This window comes from Astyanax mexicanus, chromosome 22 (genome assembly GCF_023375975.1).
Source record: "Astyanax mexicanus isolate ESR-SI-001 chromosome 22, AstMex3_surface, whole genome shotgun sequence".
Lineage (NCBI taxonomy): Eukaryota > Metazoa > Chordata > Actinopteri > Characiformes > Acestrorhamphidae > Astyanax > Astyanax mexicanus.
Genome location: NC_064429.1, coordinates 34,533,441 through 34,560,970, shown reverse-complemented (window position 1 = coordinate 34,560,970; position 27,530 = coordinate 34,533,441). Strand labels below are relative to the sequence as shown.

The window sequence follows — 27,530 nt, the reverse complement described above, 5'->3', positions numbered from 1 at the left end:
AGTGAATCACAAGTGGGTAATGGCAATGAGTCAAATGACATAGTTATTAGTGAGTACTCACATCATGTTACATAGTTGGTCATGAATAATTGATTAATTGAATTGTATTTCACAGTAAGTCACATTAAGGTGCAGCTAATCGCAACTATTCGCATTATATTATGTATTTTATCACAATAATACGCGTTATGGTTAAAAAATGTTTTTGTGTAGTTGGTTGCCATTAATCATATCGTATATGGTGTAGTTGGTCACGATCGATTTATAATCAGTAATAGATTATTCTGATTTTTAATCGATTAATCGACGCAGTCAGACTGAAGTGTATCAATGGTGTATTTTGTACTGAAGGCTGTTAAATGCATTAGAGTCACAATGTATAATTATGTATGTAAGAGTTCCTGCTTAATCTTGAAGACAGTCAGTTGAAATAGCTTAAGCTGACAGTTAATCGATTAATCAATTACCTCGTAGCTGAGTGGGAATTCTGTGTATTTGATTTTGGTGTTGAAGGCAGAAGACTGTTATAATTCTACTGGCATTAGACAGTGTACTATATATAAATGTGCATCACTGCAGATTCATTATGAAAGGCCAGTTGTAATCGATTAATCTGACAGCTAATCGATTATTCGAGGCAGTCTGAGTTGGGTGTGAAGTGTGTGGATTTGATTTAGTGCTGAAAACAAAAGGCTGTTATTATACTAGCTTTAAAGAGAAAGTGTATATATATATATATTAATGTACATCACTTCAGATTCATTAGGATGATAATATTGAATATAATAGATTATTCCGGGGTACGTCGATTAATCGAGTGTGAAGTGTGTGGATTTGATTTGGTGCTGAAGAAAAAAGCCTGTTAATATTATATTAGCATTAACGAGAGTGTACTGTATATAAATGTGCGACACTGCAGAATAATTGCGTATTATTCACTGTAATCGATTAATCTAACAATTAGTCAATTAATCGAGTGTGAAGTGTGTGGCTTTGATTTTTTGCTGAAGACAGACGAAAGTTTCTATATTAGCATTAAAGAGACAGTGTACTGTATATAAATGTATGTCACTGCAGATTCATATGGAAGGTAAAATTAAAATCGATTATTACAAGGTCTGTCGATTAATCGAGTCTGTCCTGGTTTGAGTGTGAAGTGTGTGGATTTTATTTATTGCTGAAGACTGACATAAGTTTCTTAATTAGCATTAGTGAGCATTAGTGCGTGTAAATATAAAAATGTGCGTCACTACACATTCATATGGAAGGTAAAATTGTAATCGATTATTCCGAGGTCAGTTGATTAATCGAGTGTGTCCTAGTGTAAGTGTGAAATGTGTGGATTTGATTTGATTCTGAAAGCAGAAGGCTGTTTTATTATATTAGAATTATCGAGACAGTGTGTATATAAATGTGCATCACTGCAGATTTGTTAAGAAGGTAAAATTGTAATCGATTATTCCGAGGTCAGTCGATTAATCGAGTCCCGGTTTGAGTGTGAAGTGTGTGGATTTGATTTGGTGCTGAAGGCAGGAGGCTGTTAAACGCATTAGCGGCTCCGCCGCTCTGTCGTTACAAATTGAGTCTTTTAATTCAATCTCCAGCCTGTCTGCGGGTGATGAAGAGGAGGATGAGGATGAATGTCTGCATTGTCTCGCCGTGTCTCCAGCGTGTGTTTCTGGAGCGAGTGTGAGCAAGTGTGTGTGTGTGTGTCTGGTGGTGATTTACACACACTCGTCCCGCTATGTAATAGCGGTGAGCAGCCGGTGGTGTGCTGGGGGTGTTTTCTTTAGGTTCTGGTTGCCAGATCCGCTGCGTTAGAGGAAGGAAAGGCGCTGGTGTTTAGTCTGGGCCGGCGCTGCGCTCCCTTTATAGGCAGATTTGTCTTTACGGTTCAGTTTGGACTCTCCGGGCCGAGTGTGAAGGCATCATTCGTCACCGTGTTTTCATTGGCTGAGGAGAAGGACATGGATGGAAATTACAGCGAAATGGATTTACGTTATTGAGGAATTACGTTCTGCTCTCCACCTCTCTCTCTTTCTCTTTTTTCTTTCTCTTTTTCTCTCTCTTCATTCACTCCTCCTCGCATCTTTCCTCATTTTATATATTCGACAGTTGAGTATCTTAAGGGTGGCACAACACTGCCCCCTCATGTTTTATTTCTTATCTGTTACATAATGTTTAGTTTAGTTTAGTTTAGTTTAGTTTAGTTTAGTTTAGTTGGTGTTTTTTTCATCTAGGGAAAACTTTGATGTCACAAAGAAGACATAGAGAAGTCATTAAAGCTAGAAGGTCAATTGTTCAGTTACGTAGGGGGCTGTGATGTCACAAAAAAGGGAGGTTTTGTTTCAATAGAGCGCTGTGATGTCATAAAGCAAGTTTTTCAGTCATACAAACTGTCTGTGATGTCACAAAAGAGGGTTGTAATATCATAAAGAGGAGGATGAATGTCTTTGAAGAAGGTTATGATGTCACAGAGGAGGATGGTTGTCTTTAAAGAGGGTTATGATGTCACAAAATAGGGTTGCGATGCCACAGAAGAGGAAGGGTGTCTTTAAATAGGGTTGTGACGTCACAAAATAGGATTATGATGTAACAGAGGAGGATGGATGTCTTTAAAGATAGTTATGATGTCACAGAGAAGGATGGTTGTCTTTAGAGAGGGTTGTGATGTCACAAAATAGGGTTGCGATGCCACATAAGAGAATGGGCGTCTTTAAAGAGGGTGATGATGTCACAGAGGAGGATGGCTGCGACATCATAAAAGAGAGTTGTGATGTCACAGATTAAGATGGGTGTATTAAAAGACCATTGTGATGTCACATAAGAGGATGGTTGTCTTTTAAAGACAGTAGTGATGTCACAGAGGAGGATGGTTGTCTCTTAATAGGGTTGTGATGTGGCAAAAAGAGAGCTGTGATGTCACAGAGGAGGATGGTTGTCCCTAAAGAGCACTGTGATATCATAAAGGGGGTTGTGATGTCACAGAAGAAGATAGGATGGTTGCCCCTAAAGACAGTTGTGACATGAGGTCACAGAAGAGAATGGGTGTCTTCTAAAGACAGTTGTGACGTCACAAAGGATAATAGTTGTCTCTAAAGAGGGTTGTGATGTCACATAGGAGGATAGGTGTCTTGTTTGTGTTGAGTTAACTGGTCACAACACTATGATGTCACAAAAATACTGTCTGTTCTTAAAAAGAGCTATGATGTCACGAATGGTTTTGTTTGATCCTGATTAATAGTAAAAGCTAATATGTCAGGAGGTTATTGATCCACTAAACAGGGTTATGATGTCACAAAGGATGTTGGTACAGTATTTGTCCCTGAAAAAAGACTCTATGACATCACAAAGAGAGCTATGGTGCCACAAAGGGTTTTGTTTCTGTTTTATCCTTTAGGAAAAAAAGAAAAAAGATCTGTAATGGTTGTGATGTCATATCACAGGATATTCTGATATAGATTAGTTTATCTGCTAATAGTTAACAGTGTGTTTCTCCTGTGTTTCTCCTGCAGGCGTCTGATGTGGGATCAGAGAAGCTCTTCAGCCCGACTGCATCTAAAGGTAAGACTGAGGGTCTGATAAACGTTACGGTGTATACCATGTCAACACCAACATCTTTTATAAAGCAGCATAAAGTGTTTACTAGAGCTCTGTTTTACTTATCCACAGCGATCGGGTCCCATTATTGCGGGTACTGTTTCTTTTTCCATTTGCTGTGTTGCTAAATAAAGTGTTGCAGGAACTTGTATTGTGTGTGTTGAGTTAAATTTCCAGATACTGGATTGTACGTACATACATACATCGTATTTTTCATGCACTTAAATTACTTTAATTTTCTCAAAAATCATCATTGCTCCGTATGTATAAATTCTACCAATCAGATATTAAGGAGCAGTAAAGCCACTCTGCTGAAGTACAGAGTTTTACAGGTCAGTTTTCAGTGAAGTTTCTCCAGCACTAAGGCTGGGTGCAGCAGCATTAGCATTAGCATTAGCCGCTAACCACAGTGCTAAGAGCGCTAGCTCTTTCACCATTCAGAGGGGAGTATATCAGTATATCGGACTGTAGTCTGCATGTTTTTGTCGTGTTAAAACAAGCTACGTGGCTAATGCTAAGGCTGATGCTAATGTTGCTGCTCCCAGCCTTAGTGCTGGAGAAAATTGAACACTAGAGTTTTTAGAAGAGAAATCTGTGTAGATTAATATCCAGCTCTCGTTTAACTTAAAAGAAAATGGTTTATTTTTAGAATTACAGTTTTGTTTACTTAGAGCTTTCCTATTAGAAGAGAAACACGGAGACACCCTTGCTCACTTTGATTGTAGGCATCCTTACTAGTGTTGCTTAATGCGCCTTATAATCCAGTGCGCCTTATCTAATAATATGTAAATATGGTGTGTTTGTGTGTGTGTGTGTGTGTGTGTGTGTGTGTGTGTGTGTGTCTGTGTTTATGTATATATAAAATAGCCAGCTCACCCGTTGTTTTAACAGTATGTTGGCTGCAACATGCTGTTTGCATGCTGTTGTGCTCTATACCCGGCAACCCTGAGTGTGGAAATGGGACTGTGGAAGTTCTAGTTAGAAACTACTGGCTGAAGCTGCCAGTAATTACTTTTAACTTTTATGCATTTGTCTTTCCTTATTAACTGATAATACATCCTGATCTTGTTTTGAGTCACTACCGAAAATATAATCCTTAAAGAATAACGCTCCTTTAATATGGGTGATTATTTGTGGGCGGGGTCTGTGCTCAGGGTGAGGTATAGTAGAGTACTGCTGAGGTTTTGGCCGGGTTCGGCAGAACCAGCACCGCACAGTGCAGCACTTCATCTGCAGCTGAACCAGTTCACTCCTTTCCTCATGAATGGAGCGAGCCGAGCCAAACCAGGGCGTTCCCTCGTTCCCGGATCTCACCGTTTAACATATTAGAGAGGGAACACACCATCCCTCCATCCCTCCGTCCCTCTATTCCTCCGCCTGCCGGAGAAATGCAGCGCTCTGTTTAACACTAAATATTACTGCACACTTTAGAGTAGACATACATAATACACTAACATATGGACAAAAGTATTGGGACTCCTGCTTTTTCTTTTTTTTTCAGTTTTTCATTTTTTTCTGAAATTAAGTGTATTAAAATGAGTTCATCCTGCTTTTGTTGTCCAGAAAACTCAAAAAATCCTCTGTAAGGATTAGGAGTGTGGCCATATCAATCGTACGCAATAATATAACCAACATTTTTTTACATCATAAGCGATATAATACCCTGAAATATATCACCCCTAATTATTATATTATATATAATAATATAACACATCAGGGTTCTGCTTTTTTACTGTTTTTTACCAAAATAAAAATTCACACTGTTCTCATAATTTCCCGTTATATACAGTTGTGGTCAAAAGTTTACATACACTTGTAAAAAAATATAATGTTATGGCTGTCTTGAGTTTTCAATAAGTTCTACAACTCTTATTTTTCTGTGATAGAGTGATCGGAACACATACATGTTTGTCACAAAAAACAGTCATAAAATTTGGTTCTTTCATAAATTTATTATGGGTCTGCTGAAAATGTCACCAAATCTGCTGGGTCAAAAATATACATACAGCAACATTAGTATTTGGTTACATGTCCCTTGGCCATTTTCACGGCAACTAGGCGCTTTTGGTAGCCATCCACAAGCTCCTGGCAAGCTTCAGGTCGAATGTTTGACCCCTCTTCTTGACAGAATTGGTGCAGTTCAGCTAAATGTGATGGTTTTCTTGCATGAACCTGTTTCTTTAGCACTGTCCACATGTTCTCAATGGGGTTTAAGTCAGGACTTTGGGAAGGCCATTCTAAAACCTTAATTCTAGCCTGGTTTAGCCATTCCTTTACCACTTTTGATGTGTGTTTTGGGTCATTGTCTTGTTGGAACACCCAACTGCGCCCAAGACCCAACCTTCGGGCTGATGGTTTTAAGTTTTCCTGCAGAATTTGGAGGTAATCCTCCTTCTTCATTATCCCATTGACTTTCTGCAAAGAACCAGTTCCACTGGCAGCAAAACATCCCCAGAGCATAATACTACCACCACCATGCTTGACAGTAGGCATGGTGTTCCTGGGATTAAAGGCCTCACCTTTTCTCCTCCAAACATATTGCTGGGTGTTGTGGCCAAACAGCTCAATTTTTGTTTCGTCTGACCAGAGAACTTTCCTCCAGAAGGTTTTATCTTTGTCCATGTGATCAGCAGCAAACTTCAGCCGAGTCTTAAGGTGCCTTTTCTGGAGCAAGGGCTTCTTTCTTGCACGGCAGCCTATGGAGTTAAATCAGTGTCACCAGAACCTGAAACAAAAAAACATGATTCTTGAAAATAAAGAGTGTGTAATCTGGTGTTCTTGAAAAATTTACCTTCAAATATTTAGATATTTAAAATTCAGGTATTGAAATTTCAGATAAGGACTGTTTTAAAAAATTCAGGTACAAAATTTTTAAGTAAAAAAAAAATCATGTAGCAAAAAAATAATTCAGGGATTAAAAATTCAGGTTGTAAAAATTCAGGTTATAAAAATTCAGGTCGAAAAAATTCAGGTTATAAAAATTCAGGTTGTAAAAATTCAAGTAAAAAAAATTCAGGTCGAAAAATTTCAGGGAAACATCCGGGGTACACAGAATGACCAATCAAGCGCAGAGCTAATCGAGCTCACAGCGGCCAATCACAACACAGCTCTGAAGCCTGTGGGAGCTGCGTCTTTTTTCACCTGTGGAGAAGCTCCGTGGCAGCTGCTTGGAGAACACAGCTCCTACAGTCGTAAGTAAACTATAACTTGTTTACTCGTCCTCACGTTCGTAAAAACTCTTAAAACTAGTGTTTATTGTTGAAATGGTTGTGTGTTCATGATTGGAAGTGGCTCAGAGCGCGAAATTACGTTAGGTTAGGAGAGGGTCAAGTTAGCTAAGTTTAGCTTAGTTAAACCTAATTTAGCTTACTTTAGGCTAGTTTAGCTTACTTTAGCTTAGTTAAGCCTAGTTTAGCTTACTTTAGCCTAGTTTAGCTTACTTTAGCCTAGTTTAGCTTACTTTAGCTTAGTTAAGCCTAGTTTATCTTAGTTAAGCCTAGTTTAGCTTACTTTAGCCTAGTTTAGCTTACTTTAGCCTAGTTTAGCTTACTTTAGCTTAGTTAAGCCTAGTTTATCTTAGTTAAGCCTAGTTTAGCTTACTTTAGCCTAGTTTAGCTTACTTTAGCTTAGTTAAGCCTAGTTTATCTTAGTTAAGCCTAGTTTAGCTTACTTTAGCCTATTTTAGGTTAGTTAAGCCTAATTTAGCTTACTTTAGCCTAGTTTAGCTTAGTTAAGCCTAGTTTAGCTTACTTTAGGCTAGTTTAGCTTACTTTAGCTTAGTTAAGCCTAGTTTATCTTAGTTTGGGTTAGTTTAGGTGAAGTGATGTGAGGCAAGGTGAGGTTACGTTATTTGAGTCTAGTTTAGCTCAGTTTAGGTGAGGTGTCTTATGTGATGTTAAGTAGCTGGCATTGAGACTGGGTGACTGGATGAAAAATAAACAGTGGGTAAATTAGCTATTTCATGGATTTGTAGAGCGTCCTCTTATCTCAGTGGTTTAATTAATTATTTAAGTTCATTTAATTAATTATGAATTATTAACAAGTAATGTTGAATCATAGCATATTTGAAGTACATGTTATACACATGCATCTTGTGCAAACGTTTAGGCACAATTGTGTTGCCAGTGATGTTCAAATGTTTGCATAAAACTGTTATTATTATTTGTGTTATTTATAATTTTACTGCTGACTACGGCAAAAAGATTTCAGGAGAATAGTTACTGTATTCTAAACATATTAGGGCTGTACCCGGCTCAGGATTTTGTCAGTCAAATTGGGTTTGTCCATCAATACCAACGGTTCGACTATTTGTTTCCACCCACCCATAGATTATTTAGCAATCAGTGTATCAAATTGCACGTACCAGTTCTGACGCATTAAGAAGAATACTGTAAACAGTCTGCATTGCAGCCTAATTTAATTACTGACATATCCTACCAGACAACACAAGTGTATTTATGCTAAAAAAAATGAGTGCTTAGTGTTTCAATTATTTGCATACAAATGTATTCTGTTGTGTTTTGTAGATTTGTCTGATGTTTGCAGACTCTGGGGAAACCACTCCACATCATGCTTTGGAAGCTGCTTTGCCTCCTAAATGGGTACAAACGAAGTTTAAAACATTTTGTTGCCAATAAATGACAGTATCTATTTTATGTTCTTTGGCTGTCACCTACTTGTATTGCTAAGATAAGGTCAGAACAGTCTGATATAATGTACAAACAGTAGTATGAAAAAGTCTGGGCACCCCTGATCATTTTCAAAAATGTTCTTTATAAGTCGTTGGTAGTTTGGATCAGCAATTTCAGTAAAATATATCATAAAGCAGATGAGAAGACAGTGATATTTGAGAAATGAAATGAAGTTTATATGATTTATTGAAAGTGTTCAGTAATTCTATACAAAAGCCAGGTGCAGAAATTTGGGCATCCCAAAAGAAAAATTACATCCATATTTAGTAGCTCCTTGTTTTGCAGATTAGCAGCCTATAAACACTTTCTGTAGCTTCCAATGAGAGTCTGGCTTCTGGTTAAAGGAATATTTTACCATTTTTCTTCATTTCCAGTTCAGTCAGGTTTAATGGTTTCTGATCATGAACAGCCCGCTTTAAATCACACCACAGATTTTCAATAATATCCAAGTTTGGGAACTGAGATGATCATTCCAGAATGTCATACTTGTTCCTCTGCATGAATTCTTAAGTAGATTTTGATCAGAGTTTAGTGTTTTAGAGTCGTTGTCTTTAAAAATATTCCCAGTACCTGCACTCACCATACAGCCCCGCAGTATGATGGAACTGGCAAATGTTAATTTTTTTCCCTCTTCCCCACCATGCACACCGTCACTGATGTTTAAATAACTCAGTTTTAGTTTCATCAGCCCACAGCACCGTATGCTAAAATTAAACTGGCTGTCCAAATCTGCTTTAGCATACCTCAAGCGACTGTGGCGTGTGCACAGAAAAGGCTTCTTCTGCATTTCTCTCTCATACAGCCTCTACTTGTGCAAAGTGTGCTAAATGGTTTGAAGATGCACAGTGACTCCATCTTCAGTAAGATGATGATATAGGTCTTTGGAGCTGGTCTGTGGGTTGACTATGACTGTTCTCGCCATCCTTCGTCTCTGCTCCAAACTGTGCCTGTGGTCTTCCCTTTCCTCACTATGTTTCTCACAGTGGAAACTGACAGCTGAAATCTCTGAGCTTTTTGCATCCTTCCCCAAAAACATGAAAAATCTTTGTTTTCAATTCATTTTATAGTTGTGTTTTGAGGCTGCCATGTTGCCACTCTTCAGAGAAGATGTAAAGAGGAGGAAAAACTTGCATTTGGCTACATGAACCCTTTCTGATAATTAGATTCACTTGTGTATGTAGGTCAAGGGTCAATGAGCTTACCAAACTAATTTTGTGTTCCAATAATTAGTGCTAAATATATTAAAATCAATACAACAAGGGTGCCCAAAGGTATCCATCTGCCTATTTTTGTTTAAGGAATAATTACGCACTTTCTGTAAAAAATAAACTTAATTTTACTTCTCAAATATCACTGTGTTCGTCTGCTATATGATATATTTAACTGAAATTGCTGATCCCAACAACCAATGATTTATAAAAGAAAATCATGAAAAATATCAGGGGTGCTCAAAAGCTTTCATACCACTGTATTTGATTTTTTTTTTCATTCGTTATTGCCTGCAATGGATGCGACAAGTGCTTCCATCATTCCTGTGTAGGAAACCCACCTGAAGAAGAGGAGTTCCTTTGCCCATTATGTAAACATTAAATTGCATATACACTGCTCAAAAAAATAAAGGGAACACTCAAATAACACATCCTAGATCTGAATGAATGAAATATTCTCATTGAATACTTTGTTCTGTACAAAGTTGAATGTGCTGACAACAAAATCACACAAAAATCATCAATGGAAATCAAATTTATTAACCAATGGAGGCCTGGATTTGGAGCCATACACAAAATTAAAGTGAAAAAACACACTACAGGCTGATCCAACTTTAATGTAATGTCCTTAAAACAAGTCAAAATGAGGCTCAGTATTGTGTGTGGCCTCCACGTGCCTGTATGACCTCCCTACAACGCCTGGGCATGCTCCTGATGAGGTGGACAGTCTGTGGTGCAACGTGACATTGGTGGATGGAGCGAGACATGATGTCCCAGATGTGCTCAATCGGATTCAGGTCTGGGGAACGGGCGGGCCAGTCCATAGCTTCAATGCCTTCATCTTGCAGGAACTGCTGACACACTCCAGCCACATGAGGTCTAGCATTGTCCTGCATTAGGAGGAACCCAGGGCCAACCGCACCAGCATATGGTCTCACAAGGGGTCTGAGGATCTCATCTCGGTACCTAATGGCAGTCAGGCTACCTCTGGTGAGCACATGGAGGGCTGTGCGGCCCTCCAAAGAAATGCCACCCCACACCATAACTGACCCACTGCCAAACCGGTCATGCTGAAGGATGTTGCAGGCAGCAGACCGCTCTCCACGGCGTCTCCAGACTCTGTCACGTCTGTCATGTGCTCAGTGTGAACCTGCTTTCATCTGTGAAGAGCACAAGGCGCCAGTGGCGAATTTGCCAATCCTGGTGTTCTCTGGCAAATGCCAAGCGTCCTGCACGGTGTTGGGCTGTGAGCACAACCCCCATCTGTGGATGTCGGGCCCTCATACCATCCTCATGGAGTCGGTTTCTAACCGTTTGTGCAGACACATGCACATTTGTGGCCTGCTGGAGGTCATTTTGCAGGGCTCTGGCAGTGCTCCTCCTGTTCCTTGTTGCACAAAGGCGGAGGTAGCGGTCCTGCTGCTGGGTTGTTGCCCTCCTACGGCCTCCTCTACGTCTCCTGGTGTACTGGCCTGTCTCCTGGTAGCGCCTCCAGCCTCTGGACACTACGCTGACAGACACAGCAAACCTTCTTGCCACAGCTCGCATTGATGTGCCATCCTGGATGAGCTGCACTACCTGAGCCACTTGTGTGGGTTGTAGAGTCCGTCTCATGCTACCACGAGTGTGAAAGCACCACCAACATTCAAAACTGACCAAAACATCAGCCAGACAGCATAGGTTCTGAGAAGTGGTCTGTGGTCCCCACCTGCAGAACCACTCCTTTATTGAGTGTGTCTTGCTAATTGCCAATAATTTCCACCTGTTGTCTATTCCATTTGCACAACAGCAGGTGAAATTGATTGTCAATCAGTGTTGCTTCCTAAGTGGACAGTTTAATTTCACAGAAGTTTGATTTACTTGGAGTTAAATTATGTTATTTGAGTGTTCCCTTTATTTTTTTGAGCAGTGTATATTGACGTCCTAAAAAGTGACTGAGCTAATTCAGGTCCAGGTAGTTTGTCCCAGTAATCTCACAATTAATTATATGGAGTTCAGTGATGAGAGCTTTCAGACAGGTGTCTTTATACTGCACTCAGCTGATCCCCATTTCACTAACTGAGAGACTAGTAACACCAACTACCTGAAATTGGATAATTAATACTTTTATACAATCACTTACGTTTTATATATCTATACACTGACATTTTGTGTATTTGACCGCTTAAGCCAAATGTGATAGACATTGTACTTTTATTTTATGTAAATAAATGTGTAAACCCTTCAACTAACCTTGTTTAATGGTTCTTTTTCATTGTCTCCATTTCAAACTGCAAAGTTCTATGTTTAGAACACAATATTATTTCAATCTTTGTCATTATAAATCACAGCACATAAAACAGATGGAAACTGTCCTGAAAAGAATGAGTATATTTAGGTCAATAAATATGTTTACTTTTTGTATTGTGAATAATTTGCTTTAGTAATGTAATACATTTAGCAAACAATTAGTCTTTGTCTACTCGAGGATTTTGACATACTCTAAAATAAGCTTTTTTACTTGTTAATGAAATAAAAACCTATTGCCATGCAGTAGATCTTGATAATTATCCCCTACAGCTGTGACATTCAGGGGTAAAACTCTTGTTTTCTTGACCTAAGATAACTAGTCTAGATAACTAAAATAACTAGACTTAAGTACAAGTCTTTTTAGAAAACATGTTTATTCTATGAAGTGTAGGAGTTTACAAAACATACAGAACATTAGCTGGTGGAAAAATAAAATCATAAAATAAATCATTCTCCAATATTAAAACATTCTACATGTGGTATCTCAAACAAATATACATATAATACTGTGTAGAAAGAGGATCACACAAAGTAGCCATAGAGTGGCTTACATACACACACACATTACATATATATATATATATATATATATATATATATATATATATATATATATATATATATATATATATATATATATATATATATATGCTAATAAACACATACAAACCAGTTAACACATTTTTTAACAGCACATTTCCCCTAGTTTTGGTAATATGCAGTACTTCGCACGGTCACAACCTAAAAAACAAGACACAACAGAATGTATGTTAGACAAAATAAAGCAAAAAATAAATAATTCAACATTAATGATAATGTTACATTAGATATTGGTAATCAACATGTATTTGGATGCCAAATACATCTAAACTGATTAAACTGCACTGACATGAATTGACAGCCAGAAAGTCCAGGAAAGGTAATTAGATATTTATATACACATATATAAATATAACAGCTAGCCAACGCCAGTCTGTTAAATGGGGAATCTGGCAATAGCATGGTGTACGAACCTCAATAGTTACATACACAAGATATCTAACTAACTAACTAACTAATAAACCACAGAGATAAGAGGACGCTCTACATATCTATTAAATAGCTAATTTACTCACTGTTTATTTTCATCCAGTCACCCAGTCTCAATGCCAGCTACCTAACAACACATAAGACACCTCACCTAAACTGAGCTAAACTAGACTCAAATAAAGTAACCTCACCTTGCCTCACATCACTTCACCTAAACTAACCCAAACTAAGATAAACTAGGCTTAACTAAGCTAAAGTAAGCTAAACTAGCCTAAAGTAAGCTAAACTAGGCTTAACTAAGCTAAACTAGGCTAAAGTAAGCTAAATTAGGCTTAACTAACCTAAAATAGGCTAAAGTAAGCTAAACTAGGCTTAACTAAGATAAACTAGGCTTAACTAAGCTAAAGTAAGCTAAACTAGGCTAAAGTAAGCTAAACTAGGCTTAACTAAGCTAAAGTAAGCTAAACTAGCCTAAAGTAAGCTAAACTAGGCTAAAGTAAGCTAAACTAGGCTTAACTAAGCTAAAGTAAGCTAAACTAGCCTAAAGTAAGCTAAATTAGGTTTAACTAAGCTAAACTTAGCTAACTTGACCCTCTCCTAACCTAACGTAATTTCGCGCTCTGAGCCACTTCCAATCATGAACACACAACCATTTCAACAATAAACACTAGTTTTAAGAGTTTTTACGAACGTGAGGACGAGTAAACAAGTTATAGTTTACTTACGACTGTAGGAGCTGTGTTCTCCAAGCAGCTGCCACGGAGCTTCTCCACAGGTGAAAAAAGACGCAGCTCCCACAGGCTTCAGAGCTGTGTTGTGATTGGCCGCTGTGAGCTCGATTAGCTCTGCGCTTGATTGGTCATTCTGTGTACCCCGGATGTTTCCCTGAAATTTTTCGACCTGAATTTTTTTTACTTGAATTTTTACAACCTGAATTTTTATAACCTGAATTTTTTCGACCTGAATTTTTATAACCTGAATTTTTACAACCTGAATTTTTAATCCCTGAATTATTTTTTTGCTACATGATTTTTTTTTTACTTAAAAATTTTGTACCTGAATTTTTTAAAACAGTCCTTATCTGAAATTTCAATACCTGAATTTTAAATATCTAAATATTTGAAGGTAAATTTTTCAAGAACACCAGATTACACACTCTTTATTTTCAAGAATCATGTTTTTTTGTTTCAGGTTCTGGTGACACTGATTTAACTCCATAGCAGCCTCTCAGTCCATGGCGATGTAAAACACGCTTGACTGTGGAGACTGACACCTGTGTTCCATCAGCTTCCAAATCCTTGCAGACCTGCTTCTTGGTGATTCTTGGTTGACTCTTGACCATCCTGACCAATCTCCTCTCGGCAGCATGTGATAGCTTGCGTTTTCTTCCTGATCGTGGCAGTGACACAACTGTTCCATGCACTTTATACTTGCCTATAATTGTCTGCACAGTTGCTCTTGGGACCTGTAGCTGCTTTGAAATGGCTCCAAGTGACTTCCCTGACTTGTTCAAGTCAATAATTCGCTTTTTCAGATCCACACTGAGTTCCTTTGACTTTCCCATTGTAGCTTTTGTAGCTGAGTCTAATCACTGGGTCAAATGAGCCCTATTTAAATGGGCTCATGAGAAGTCAACAGCTGTAGTCAATCAGAATCACTTACAAGAAGTGAAGAGGCCATGACATGAAGCTAATTTGATTGACACAACTCGCTACATCACCAAAATTGACAAATTTTGTTGCTGTATGTATATTTTTGACCCAGCAGATTTGGTGACATTTTCAGCAGACCCATAATAAATTTATGAAAGAACCAAATTTTATGACTGTTTTTTGTGACAAACATGTATGTGTTCCGATCACTCTATCACAGAAAAATAAGAGTTGTAGAACTTATTGAAAACTCAAGACAGCCATAACATTATGTTTTTTTACAAGTGTATGTAAACTTTTGACCACAACTGTATCTACTAGAGACTATATAGATAGATTATATCTGTCCAGTATCATTTATTTTACTTTAATCCTGGATATATAGAGAGATTTATGAAGTGCATTGTTAGTATTATTAGTATTAAGTAACTTCTGTTACGAATCTGAATAAATTATTATTTTTTTTTTTTATCTTAGTTATTAGGAGGGTGACATATATCATATTGTATGCAATATTAAAATTTACTTCTCATTTTGTTGCAGTAGTGTATTCTTGAAATATATATATATATATTTTTTTTTAATTCAATGTTTTGTCATATCGCCAAAAGTATCGTTATCACACAAATACCATAAAATATCGTGATTTTGTTTTATTTTATTATTATTATATCGCCCACCACCAGTGAGGATTTGATTGCATTGAGCCACAAGTGTAGATGCAGCAGTAAAGAGCCAATAAGTTTAATCTAAGAACATAATGAACTGGGAATGTGTGTGTGTGTGTGTTTTGTGTGTGTGTGTGTTTTGTGTGTGTGTGTGTGTGTTTTGTGTGTGCGTGTGTTTTGTGTGTGTGTTTTGTGTGTGTGTGTGTGTGTGTGTGTGTGTGTGTGTGTTTTGTGTGTGTGTGTGTGTGTGTGTGTAATGTTGTCGGTCCTGAGGCTTGGCGTTCACATGGGGCTTTCTGAGAGAGAAGGAGAAAAAAAAATGGAAAGATGGGAGGGACTAAAAAAACAGAGAGGATAAGAAATAGGGGGATTAAAGAAAGAAGAAAATAAGGGTACAGGGGAAAAACCAGAAAAGTGAGAGAAAGGGAGAAAAGAATGCAGAAATAAGAGAAAGAAGGAATTAAAGAGAGGAAAATGGAAAGAGAAAGAAAGAAGGATCCAAAAAGGATCAAAGACAACAAAGTAAAACATTGCTATTGTTGTTGTTTTGCACACACACACACACACACACATACACACACACACACACACACAGGCACAAACAAACAACAGCATGTGGGTCAAAGGTCACGCACAGCATCATCCCTGAAATCCTGCTAATGTGAGCGAATCCGACAGAATCATCCCGGGATTAAAGCCGGAATTACACTGCGATCCCGATCCCGCCGCGCCTCCCCGGGGAACGCCGGCCGGGCTGAGAGGAGCAGCAGATTAGGATTAGGAAGGAGAGCGGCGTGGATAAGAGCGTGGCCGCGAGGAAGAGAGGAGTGAATTTCGGAATCTCCGGATTCTTCCGGTTTTTAAAGAGCGGTGTTTGTGTTGTGTTGGGGAGGATTTGTCCTGTTTTTTCCACGTTTAGTCATTCCCAGTTCTGCCAATTATCACACAGTTCTACCAGCGCTGGTGATGAAGGTTAGCACTCGGTGTGTGTGTGTGTGTGTGTATGTGTGTGTTAGTGCTGCAGTAATACAGCCTCAGTGGGCCGCTCTCTCCGGAACGCCGTGTTCCTCCAGGCTGTTTTTCTCCGGCTCTGGTAGCGAGTCTGCATTTGTGGGCCATTACGGCGTTCCGGCGGGAGCCATCCGAGGTGCCGCAGCGCTCCTGGCCTCAAAGCACTCGGCTCTGGAGGAATCTGCACAAATCCCACATCATCCACACACACACACACAATTCCAGCACTGTGGAAAAATTACGGCTCACAGGGCGGGGCCCGAGCGGTGCGGAATGATTTTTTTTAAGGGCCTGAACATAATTCATATAAAACTAAACAGTATTTTAAAATAAACAATATTTTATTTTCTAGGAATTGCCATCCAGGAATGTGTGGTATTCCAACATTCCATAATAATTAACAATTAAGTGTTAATTGATCCAAATCCAGTACATTGATGTTCTACATTCCATTAATTCCACACCTTACAGAATGGGGTCTGTCCATCCGAGAATATTTAGTATTCCGATCCAAAGACTTTCTGTTAATTTATCCAAATCCAACATGGTTTTCCACAGAATTCCAACACTGTGGAAAAATCATGGCTTATATGGTGGGGTCTGTTCAATTTAAGCTGATTACAATTTTAATGGGCCATAGAAATAAAAAGAAAGAAAGAAAGAAAAACATCAGAGAGAAAGAGAGAAAGAAAGAAAGTCGGGAGAGATTAAAAACATTAAAAAATATAAAATTATATAGTGTAGAAAGAAAGAAAAAAGAAAAATATGAGAAAGAAAGAAAGACGATAAAGAGAAAAAAAGAAAGATAAACGAGAGAGAGAGAGAGAGAGAGAGAGAAAGAAATAAAGACTGTAGAAAGATCAAAAACATAAAAAAATGTATAAGATTATACAGAGTAGAAAGAAAGAAAGAAAGAATGTGAGAAAGAAAGATGGGAGAGAGAAACAAAGAAAGAAAGGTTCTTGTGCTTATCCACATCACCCTAGGAGTACAGGAGTAGGCCAACTGTGCTCTCTCAAGGCTCTGGCAGCTGATGGCAAGCTGCATGACCGGGATTCGAACCTGCGTTCTGCTGATCATAATGGCAGCGCCACTGTGTGTAAACATTACATATCTTTACAAAGTCGTTTTTAGAGGGTAATTTTACACAAAACTGAAATTTCATTACTTTAAATCTATATATTATAAATTCTAAATAATAATAGTAATAATAATAATATCTGCATATTCAACATACAGCAGATTAGCTCCACCCCTTCATGGAGAAGTTATAAGGAGGAGTGTTTCAGCCTGGCCTGCCTTTCTAAAAAAAGTTGCGGCCAATCAGATCACAGCTTATTCGCATATCAGTGTCGCTTATTTGCATACCTCAGTATTAAAGGTGAAGTGTGTTTGATTCTGTCTGATTGTGATGATCAGGGGTCAGGTAGAGGTCAGGTAGAGGTCATGTGATCATGAGTTATGAGTGTGTGTTTTGTGTGTATATATATATAGCAGATGTTTGAGTGGGTTTATGTGTACAGTATTAACGTGCATTAAATCAGCGGCAGGTTCTATCCTCCGCGCCTGGCAGACGGCACCGCGGCAGTGGCAGCCTCAGCGCCGGGTCGGGGTGTGTTCTGGATCTGTAATCCTGTTTAAATCGGGTTTAGCGCTGAGATGTTTCTCATGTTTCAAACACAATGGAGCTAATTTGTGGTGAGATTATTAGATTATTCAACATGATTTAATGCGGTGGGTTTTTTTTCCGCGAGGCAAATTGGCTGGAATTAAAGCACCTAATATTGATGAACGACTGAACCGGCTCTCGCCGCACTATTGAGCTGTTGTTCTGTTTTTTGCAACAGTAGCTTCTTAATGAAGCAGCGCCGTTTAATGAAGTGCAATCATGCTTAATTACGGTTATGGCTTTCAGCGCGCCATAACCGTTCTATTGATTTGGTATCGCGAAGCAGGATGTGATGAGCTTCCTCTCGCTGTGTTTGAGAGTAAGGAATCATGTAGTAAATTAAAAGTATTAAACAAACCAAAGTCCTGATGAGTGCCAGTTTCATCCTAACGTTTTTCATTGTCTTTGCCATTGTCAATGTCAATTGAAAATATACTTTCAAAGTTCTTAAAATTCTCCTTTTCCTATTGACTGACCTTCATTTTTACTTTGCTTAGTTGAGTAGTTCATTATATGGATTTGAACATTACTCAAAAAGAGCTATTCACTGAATTCAAACACGTTGAGCCTGTTTTGCCAAGATAGCAATGAACGTCTGACTGTTGACGTCTATCTAGGTTGTATTCAGTCAGTGGTGCACCTGTGTTTTCACGTAAAATTAAACAGTATATGTTCCAGCAAGAAAAAAAAGAAAGAAAGGGGGGAAAAAATAGAGAATTGGTATGGAAGAGAAAGAAGGTGAGAGAGAAGGAGGGAAAAGAAAGAAAGAGTGATGATGAAGAAAGATTGAGAAGTAATTACCCTCCAGGAATATCAAATTAATAATTCACTCCAGATTCAATTGCATTTGATCCAGATTCAATCATTTAGTTCTTTTTTTCCACACAGTGTCAAAAATGTGTAAAAAATCTAATTTTCTTTTTGCTAAATCACAGTATATACACGTCCAGGTAGCTGCGCTGTTAAAATAGCAATGCTGCTGCACCCAGCCTTAGTGAAAATCTGGAAATTGAAGCTTACTGTAAATAAACAGAAGTGCTTTACCCACCCAAATAGAGTAACATCCAGCAGTTGTTTGACTTTAAAATACTTATTTTTTTAAGGATTACAGTTTTGTTTACTTAACTTACGTTAGGTCTACTTAATTAGAAGGAAAACATGGCGACACCCCTGTTCCTTACTAGTGTCGCTTAAAATGTGCCTTATAATCCAGTGCGCCCTTTGTATAAAAATAGACCAGAAAATAGACAAATCAAAAAATACAGTATGTTACATTTACATTCGATGGAAGACATTTTATCTGACACTCTTATCCAGAGCAACTTACAATGTTGTTTCTATTACAAAGTAGAGTTAGGAGTCTTGCCCAAGGACTTATTGGTGTTCAGCTTAGCACAACATCCAGTCACCCAGAATTCGAATTGGACCCAGTCGTCTCCCATATCTATATATGTATATATATATAGATATATCTCCCTTATCTATATGTGTTGAGATTAGCGTTAATGGTTTAGTGGTTTAGTGATTTAGCATTAGCAGAAATGCTAATATCTTGTTTATTTGCTGGTGTTTCCCGGCGATTCTGTCGATTGGTTTCCCCCGGGTTCGCCCCCCTCGAGAGTAAATCTTGCGGCCCTTGTTTTTGTGCGTGGGGTCCGCGAGGCGAGCCCCGGGGTACGCTGGGACCGAGCTGGGAAAGATTGCGGTGAAAAGCCATTTGTGAAGTGGATTTCTGGCCGGCTAATCCTGATTAATTTTGCCCCGTTGTGCTGGTTTTAAACAGCGCATTACTGTACGCGCCAAACGCCGCCAGAAACCGCGCCCAGACCGGCAGCTTTAGCGGCTTTGGGGAGGCTTAACAGCAGATGGCATTTTAAGCCGGACTTAATAAATTGTTTCCATTAAAGTTACCAGCCCACACATACTGGATTAGGCCGCGGGAACAAAGGAAGAAAGGGTGCGAGAAGGAGGCGGAGGGAGGGAAGACGGGAGGCAGAAACGCAGGAAAAAGAGCAGAAATGCGGCGTGGAATGAGTAATGCGCCTCGGTGTGTTTTCTCTCGCCAGCCTGAATTGTTTTTTTGGTTTGAGCAGCCTGTTAACAAGCGTCCACTGCAGCGGCTGCGGCGGCTCGCGGACCGAGAACACGGCGAGGCCTAATTGAAGCGAGAGAATAAAACGACGAGTTACGGCTCGGCCTTCGCCTGCAGCCACAATCACCATCACTTTACCCACCTGATCCTCCACCGCCTCGCCTCAGAACAGACCATAAACAGCCTGTCTGTCCTCCATACTGCCCTAACAACATCCTCTGGATTCAGTGTGTTTTCATTACTTTAAGATGTTCAGCATCGTAGATTAACATCTCTGCTGCATTTTCTCAGTCAGCTTTATGAGGTAGAGTCTCCTGGAATTCAGGCTTTCAGTTAACAGCTCCATTTAGCTGCGCTGTTAAAATGCTAATGCTGCTGCACCTAGCCTTAGTGGAAATCTGGAAATCTAAGCTCACTGTAAATGGTAAACGGAAGCGCTTTACTCACCCAAAAAAATTTCCTGGAGAGAAATCTGTGCTGATCCAGTGCTGTACATCCAGTGCTCATTTGACTTTAATTTTTTTTTTTTTAAGAATTACAGTTTTGTTTACTTATACACTTATATATTGTTTATTCAGCGGCGAGACCTGCTGAATTAGAAGGGAAACATGAAGCGACACCCCTGTTCCTTACTAGTGTTGCATCATTCTTCTTAAAATATACACTATTTAAAAAATACAGTATTATATAATTCTTTTGAAAATACAGTATGTTACGTTTACTATTACTATTACAGAGGTGGGCTAATGTTAAGAGTCTTGCCTAAGGACTCTTATTGGTGTAGCACAGCATTCAGTCTCCCAGAAAAGTAGTAAAGAGGTAGAGTTACAGGTATACAGTGAATAGCTCTTTTTGAACATGGTTCTAATATTGGTTCCATATTCCCAAGGTCACTCAATCCGAAAAGAAGAATTTCAAGGTCTTTGAAAATATCCTCAAGTGCAGACCATCAAAAACGTTAGAATGATGAAACTGGCACTCATCAGGACCACCCCAGGAAAGTAAGAGCAAGAGTTAACACTCTACCTCTCTAGAATTGAGCTTGCTCTGTTTGTAAATGCTTTATTATGGAGATTATGGGAATTATACTGTATAATCCCTCTATATATTTTTGACTATTACATATAAATGTTCACACATACATATAATATAATATATAATATTCGCCCCCTTCCCACCCATTGGTTGGTACTTTATTTTACTTATTTAGTATACTATACGTTATTATGGCTGTATACGTTTGTATACATATAATCTGTGTTGATTTAGGTGTATACATATATCTGTGTATATATGTATCTATATGTGTATTATTTTATTACATACAGTTACTTATATTTTAATAACTTATATAATACATATGGGGCATATTATTGCATATACTGGCAAATTTGTAACTGTCACTTTAAGCCATTTAAAGTGTTTTGTGTGTGTGTGTGTGTGTGTGTGTGTGTGTGTGTGTGTGTGTGTGTGTGTGTGTGTGTGTGTGTGTGTGTGTGTGTGCGCGCATTAGGGTTGTTCTAAATGCTCATTATGTTGTACAGACTCAGGGTCTCCGCGGCCAATAGCTAATCAACCTCTCCATCTGCACACACACACACACACACACACACACACATATATTCCCACAAATGCATTTATATACACCTGAATATTCAAACTTTCAGATACACACCCATGATATACAACAAATGATATTTTGTTACTGCATGTAGTTATAGATATATAATATTATATATTATATTGTAATATAGTAATATAGACATGCTTACGTTTATGTAAGTATAATGTATTTTTTGGGTCATATTTATATAGACAAATATAAAACACATGCTAAGTAGATATTATTACTTAATTAGATCTAACACTTAAGAGTCACCGTTACATATATATTATATATAGATACTCCTACTACATATATTGATAGAGTCATATATGATACATATTTTTATTTTACATCTAGACACACTATGATACATATAGATTGCTATTATAGAGATGTATCTATTATATTAAATAGAATACATATGAGACACTTTATTACATATACAGTAGATATAGATACACATACACGCATGGGTTCATACTGTATATGATACTGTTTATATTTACATGTTTATATTACGTATGGTTCGCTATTGCATGTAGACACCATGTACCAATATAAGACCAATTGCTACTTTTTTTTGGCAGTGTGGGCAGTGTGCCAAGTCCTGCTGGAAAATGAAATCTGCATCTCTAGAGGTTCAGCATGAAGTGCTGTAAGATTTTGTGGGAAAACAAAACTGCACTGACTTTAGACTTGATAATAATAAAACACAGTGGATCAACACCAGCAGATGACTGACATGACTCTCCAAACCATCACTGATCATCAGTAAATTTTACATTTCATTTAAAGGAAATGAAGGGAGCAGAGTCTGGAGGAAGAGTGGAGAGACACACAGTCCAAACTGCTCGAGGTCTAGTGTGAAGTTTCCACCAATCAGTGATGGTTTGGTGGAGAGACATGTCTGTCATCTGCTGGTGTTGATCCACTGTTTGTTTTATTATCAAGTCTAAAGTCAGATGTGTTTATTCATAGTTTTGATTCCTTCATTCCTTCATTTATTTTATATATATATATATATATATATATATATATATATATATATTATAAATATAATATAGTGTCTCATATGTATTTTTACATTTTGAACTGAATTACTGAAATAAAGAACCTTTTCAATGATATTCTGATTTTTTGAGATGCACTAGTGCATACATGTGTTTGTATTTGTGTCTGTAATGTCTGGACTTGTCCTCTACCGAGGTGTGTGTGTGTGTGTGTGTCTGGGTGTATTTAGTGTGTTTGTATGCAGGCCAGTGCTCGGACCCCTAAGGTCAGCAGGCTAACCTCTGCTCCGCTGCGTCTGTGGCCTCCTGCCCATTAAATAATGAATGGAGGTTGACCTTTTAACCGGCTAATCAGCTTTGCGGCGGTCAGGGTGTGGAAGCGAGGGAGACGGAGCGAGGCTGGATGCCTAACAATGAGGACGCACGCTGCGGCTCTTTATCCGAGCGGATTAGCGGCAGTGTTAGGTCTCATGTCTGTCAGTCTGGAGTGTTTTGAAGACTGGTCAGTCGCTGTGCTGAGCTACACACTGTGCTCTGGATGCTAATGGGGGAGCGTTTTAACAAAGGCTGGATCCTGCAGCCAGAAACACACCTCCCTTACTCAGAGAGCGGGAGGGGGCTGAAGTGTATAGTGTAGCATATATAAAGGTATTTATTATATATATATATATATATATATACTGGTGTATACACATATACAGCTCTGGAAAAAAAAAGGAAACACCTTAAAAATAATACGTTTCTTTTAGGCCTGTCACAAAACGTACCTCTATTAGGAAAAATGCCCTCTATCAACACCAAAAACAAACTTAAAGAAACATATTAACGGCCCAATGCGGCTCTAGTTGCTTAACTTTAGTGTCTCTTAGGTTTGTGTTGCCTCAGCCTTCCTCTCACCGTCAGCGTATCTCTCCATTAAAGGCTGAGGTAGGGTCTTTATGCCGGTTCAATGCGTGTCAGCTGGGACAGACCGGGGCTGCACGTCATGAACATGAATGGAAAGTTTATTGTCTTTAAAAGGATTCATTCCTTTAAAATGGCAACAATTTCATTCCTCGCAATGATTTAGAGGACAAGATATTGCGCGTAAAAAAAATATCGTGACGAGCCTAGTTTCTTTGATTTTACCAAATTGAAATCCTCTGGAATATAATCAAGAGGAAGATGGATGATCACAAGCCATCAAACCACCAAACTGAACTGCTTGAATTTTTGCACCAGGAGTAAAGCAGCATAAAGTTACCCAAAAGCAGTGTGTAAGACTGGTAGAGAATGACAATCACAAACTGTGATTAAAAACCAGGGTTATTTCACCAAATATTAAACTCTTAAATCTTTATGAATATGAACTTCTTTCTTTGCATTATTTGAGGTCTGCATCTTTTTTTTTTTGTTATTTCAGCCATTTCTCATTTTCTGTAAATACATTCTTTAAAGAAGCAGGCATATAGACATATTTTATATATATATATATATATATATATATATATATATATATATATATATATATATATATGCACAAACAGTCAGAAAGACAGATAGATAGTACAGACAGACACATGGATTGACCGATAGTCAGGTAGATAGAGGCAAATGGACTGTCACACAGACAGACATGGCAATAGTCAGATATATAGGCAGACAAATGGATTGTCCCATAAAGGACAGATGGATAAATATACACATTTATTAGATATATGCACAAAAGTCAGATAGACAGATGTGGGTGAAATGGGTATACAGGAAGACAGATCAGATCAACAAACAGATTGATAAGTAGATCAGACCAACAGACATTCTTGTAAATATTGACAAACATACAAACAGACAGAGTTACAGAGTTATAGAGATGGATGTACAAAGAGATAGATAGATAGATAGATAGATAGATAGATAGATAGATAGATAGATAGATAGATAGATAGATAGATAGATAGATAGATAGATAGTCAAAAGAAAATCACTTTCACACAGATGGCTAGACAGATAGATGCACAGAAAGACAGTGAAATAGACAGATAGACAGATAGATAGACAGTGGAATAGTCAGATAGACAGATAGATAGACAGTGGAATAGTCAGATAGATAAACAGACAGACTGGAATAGTCAGATAGACAGATAGATAGATAGACAGTGGACTAATAAGATAGATAGACAGACAGACAGACAGACAGAGTGGAATAATCAGATAGACAGACACACAGATTGTCAGATATAGACCCAGACAAATAGAAGACAAGCAGAACTGAACATTATGTTTACCACTCTCAGACACACACACACACTTCTCTGTTTAGTAGATTGGTGTGTTGTAGTGATGTGTGTGTGTGTGTGAGTGTTGTAATGAGTTGATGTGTGTGTGTGTGTGTGTGTGTGTGTGTGTGTCTCCTCTGAAAGCTGCAGTTTAATCAGACGCTGGCTCGGCGGCGCTCCGGTTCACAGAGAGGAGAAACGGCCTTCATTTCTCTTCATTAATGCCCCATTATTACTCTTCCCTGCCGGCCCGCAGCTCAAACGCAGCCCTGCGTGTGTGTGTGCGTGTGTGTGTGTGTGTGTGTGTGTGTGGTTATTGATAGCACTATAACCCTGTTTGTGTATTCCTGCCTGTCAGGCGCGGGAAAATAAATAGCGTCCGCGCGGCGGAGATAAAGAACACGTGTTTAATTATTAATTGAGCCATTACTGATAGAGATGGCCTTTCCTGATATCAGACAGGGAGCCGCTCGGGGGGGCAGTTGGGGGGTATGAAGGGGGGGTTGTGGGGGGAGGAAAGCAATTACAGAATCCCTCTCTCTCGTTTTTTTTTTTCTCTCTCTCTCCGTTTTCTCTCTCTCTTTCTCCGTTTTGCTTTGTGCAAGCAGAAAAACAGCTCTGGCATATTCCATAAATTATTTTAATACCCGCTCAATATTTATGGCCTTTAAATCACAATTCCGTCGTCATGTTCTATTTATAGGGGCCGGGAGCGAGGGCCGCTTTCCGAGGTGGCGTTCCGAGGTGACTCCGGAAGCCAACTGCTGGGATTTGCTGGGATTTATTGGAGCGGGTGCAGAAAATAACACTTTGACACGTCCGATTATTTATTTATATCTTAACCCCTGCAAGGCCAAGTGTGTTATATATCTAACCCCAGAAACATATCAGGCTAAATCAATACATACTGTATTTTTTGCACTATAAGGTGCACTTAAAATACTAAATACTTTAAATCATAAGTGCACCTTATAATCCGGTGCAATTTATATATATATATATATATATATATATATATATATATATATATATATATATATATATATATATATATATGTATTCTATCAGTCTGGTATCAAGGAGCACTCAGTGTTATAGTTTAGTTCTATAGATTAGTTCTCCAGCACTGAGATTTAGCTGCTAACCTAGCTAAGTGCTAGTTAGCTCTTCAGAGCGATTTAGAGGCAAGTATATCAGGCTTTAGCCTGCTCCTAACCCCGGCTAGCACTGTTGGAGCAGCATTAGCATTACGCGCTAACCACACTAAGCGCTAGTTAGCTCTTCAGAGCCATTCAGAGGCGAGTGTATCAGACTGTAGCTTGCTGCTAACCCCGGCTAGCACTGCTGGAGCAGCATTAGCATTACGGGCTAACCACACTAAGCGCTAGTTAACTCTTCAGAGCCATTCAGAGGCGACTGTATCAGACTGTAGCCTGCTGCTAACCCCTGCTGCTAACTATTAGCATTACCCGCTAACCACGGGTAATAATAGTTCCATTGCTGCTTTGTTTGTAGATGCATTTGTGCTGTTTGATTTGTAAGCGCTGCTGCAGCATCGTTGCTTGGTTACCTGTATGTGGCGGAGTAATACTCGGAGAGCTTCGGTTACAGTGCATTACCGGCTGATAACGGTACTCATAGAACGCCATTGGAACTGTGGTATAATCGCAGTAATCACAGAGTATATACATATATGCATACAGTACATGCATATTGTATGTGTATATGTATGTATGGAGTGTTGTGTTTATAGGTATTAGGTATGCATGCGTGTCTAATGCTTGGTAGGTAAATACATATATATATATATATATATGAATATATGAATTAAAACTTGTAAAAGCTGGATTTTTGATTTATCAGTTGTGCAGTGTTATACAATAAGTGTATCTCAACTGTAAGCACTATTACATCACAGCATCTCAACTGTTGTTTACCAGCTAAAATGTAAAAAAAAAAAAAAAAGTAAAATGCTGGAGACAGGCCTGCTTTATCCCGCTTTACCGTGCATGATCCTGCATTATCCTGCATTAGCCTGCGTTAGCCATTAGCCTAGCCGCGGGATATAGGAGATTTGTACACTATTTTTTTTTTCTTCTTCTCCCAGTACGAATGTAAAGGCTTTCTTTGTTTGCGTGGTTTGTGCGCGTCTGCAGTGGGAACAGGCGGTGAATATGCGCTGTACGCGCGGATATGCACTCGGCTCTATTGTATCTGATTGAAACGCTGCCAGACTGTGGATTTTTAGCCCTTAGCCTCGTCGCGTTCCGCGTTTGAAGCCAATGCCATTTGCAGAGGAGGTGGTTATGTGCGCTAGCAGAGCCAGATGGTGGCTGCCTGTGGCCAAACATGTAGCTTGGCTAATGTTCAGTGGCTGGCAGGGACCAGACTAGACGGATATCGCAAACATGCTTGTAATGGATTCGACGTTTTTTGGGAAGCGGTTCAAACGGCTCTTATGAAGACGGGCCGCGGGACGGAGGTACGCCGCGCACAAATTCCTCCATCAGAAACGGGAACGCCCACGCCGGGGCCGGTTCAAAGCGCGCCGGAGCCGCCGCAGCGCCGGGAATGCCACAATGCAGCGAGGCACGGCTGTAATTTGACTTGTCGTTAGTCTCCGGGGACTTTTTAGCTTTAACGATTTTAGCTCATGGTCATTAGCAACAGTTTTTTGGCCTCCCGTTCCTCCGGACTCCAAAACACATGGCAGACACCGCACTGCAGACCCTCATTATTTTGTCGATAAA

The 27,530-nt window shown here is 38.9% G+C and overlaps 1 protein-coding gene and 1 long non-coding RNA gene across 9 annotated transcripts in view; both read left to right on the top strand.

The window, feature by feature from the left end:
* fbrsl1 (fibrosin-like 1) overlaps positions 1-27,530 on the top strand; it is a 523,012-nt gene that overhangs the window by 415,226 nt on the left and 80,256 nt on the right. For all 8 annotated transcript variants that reach the window (XM_049470563.1, XM_049470562.1, XM_049470564.1 and 5 more), the window contains exon 6: positions 3,516-3,564. In XM_049470563.1, coding sequence (XP_049326520.1) covers positions 3,516-3,564 — 49 coding nt within the window. The remainder of the gene's footprint in view (positions 1-3,515; positions 3,565-27,530) is intronic.
* LOC111193444 (uncharacterized) lies at positions 6,612-8,255 on the top strand. The gene is made up of 2 exons (XR_007428917.1): positions 6,612-6,791; positions 8,127-8,255. It is a non-coding gene; the product is annotated as an uncharacterized LOC111193444 (long non-coding RNA).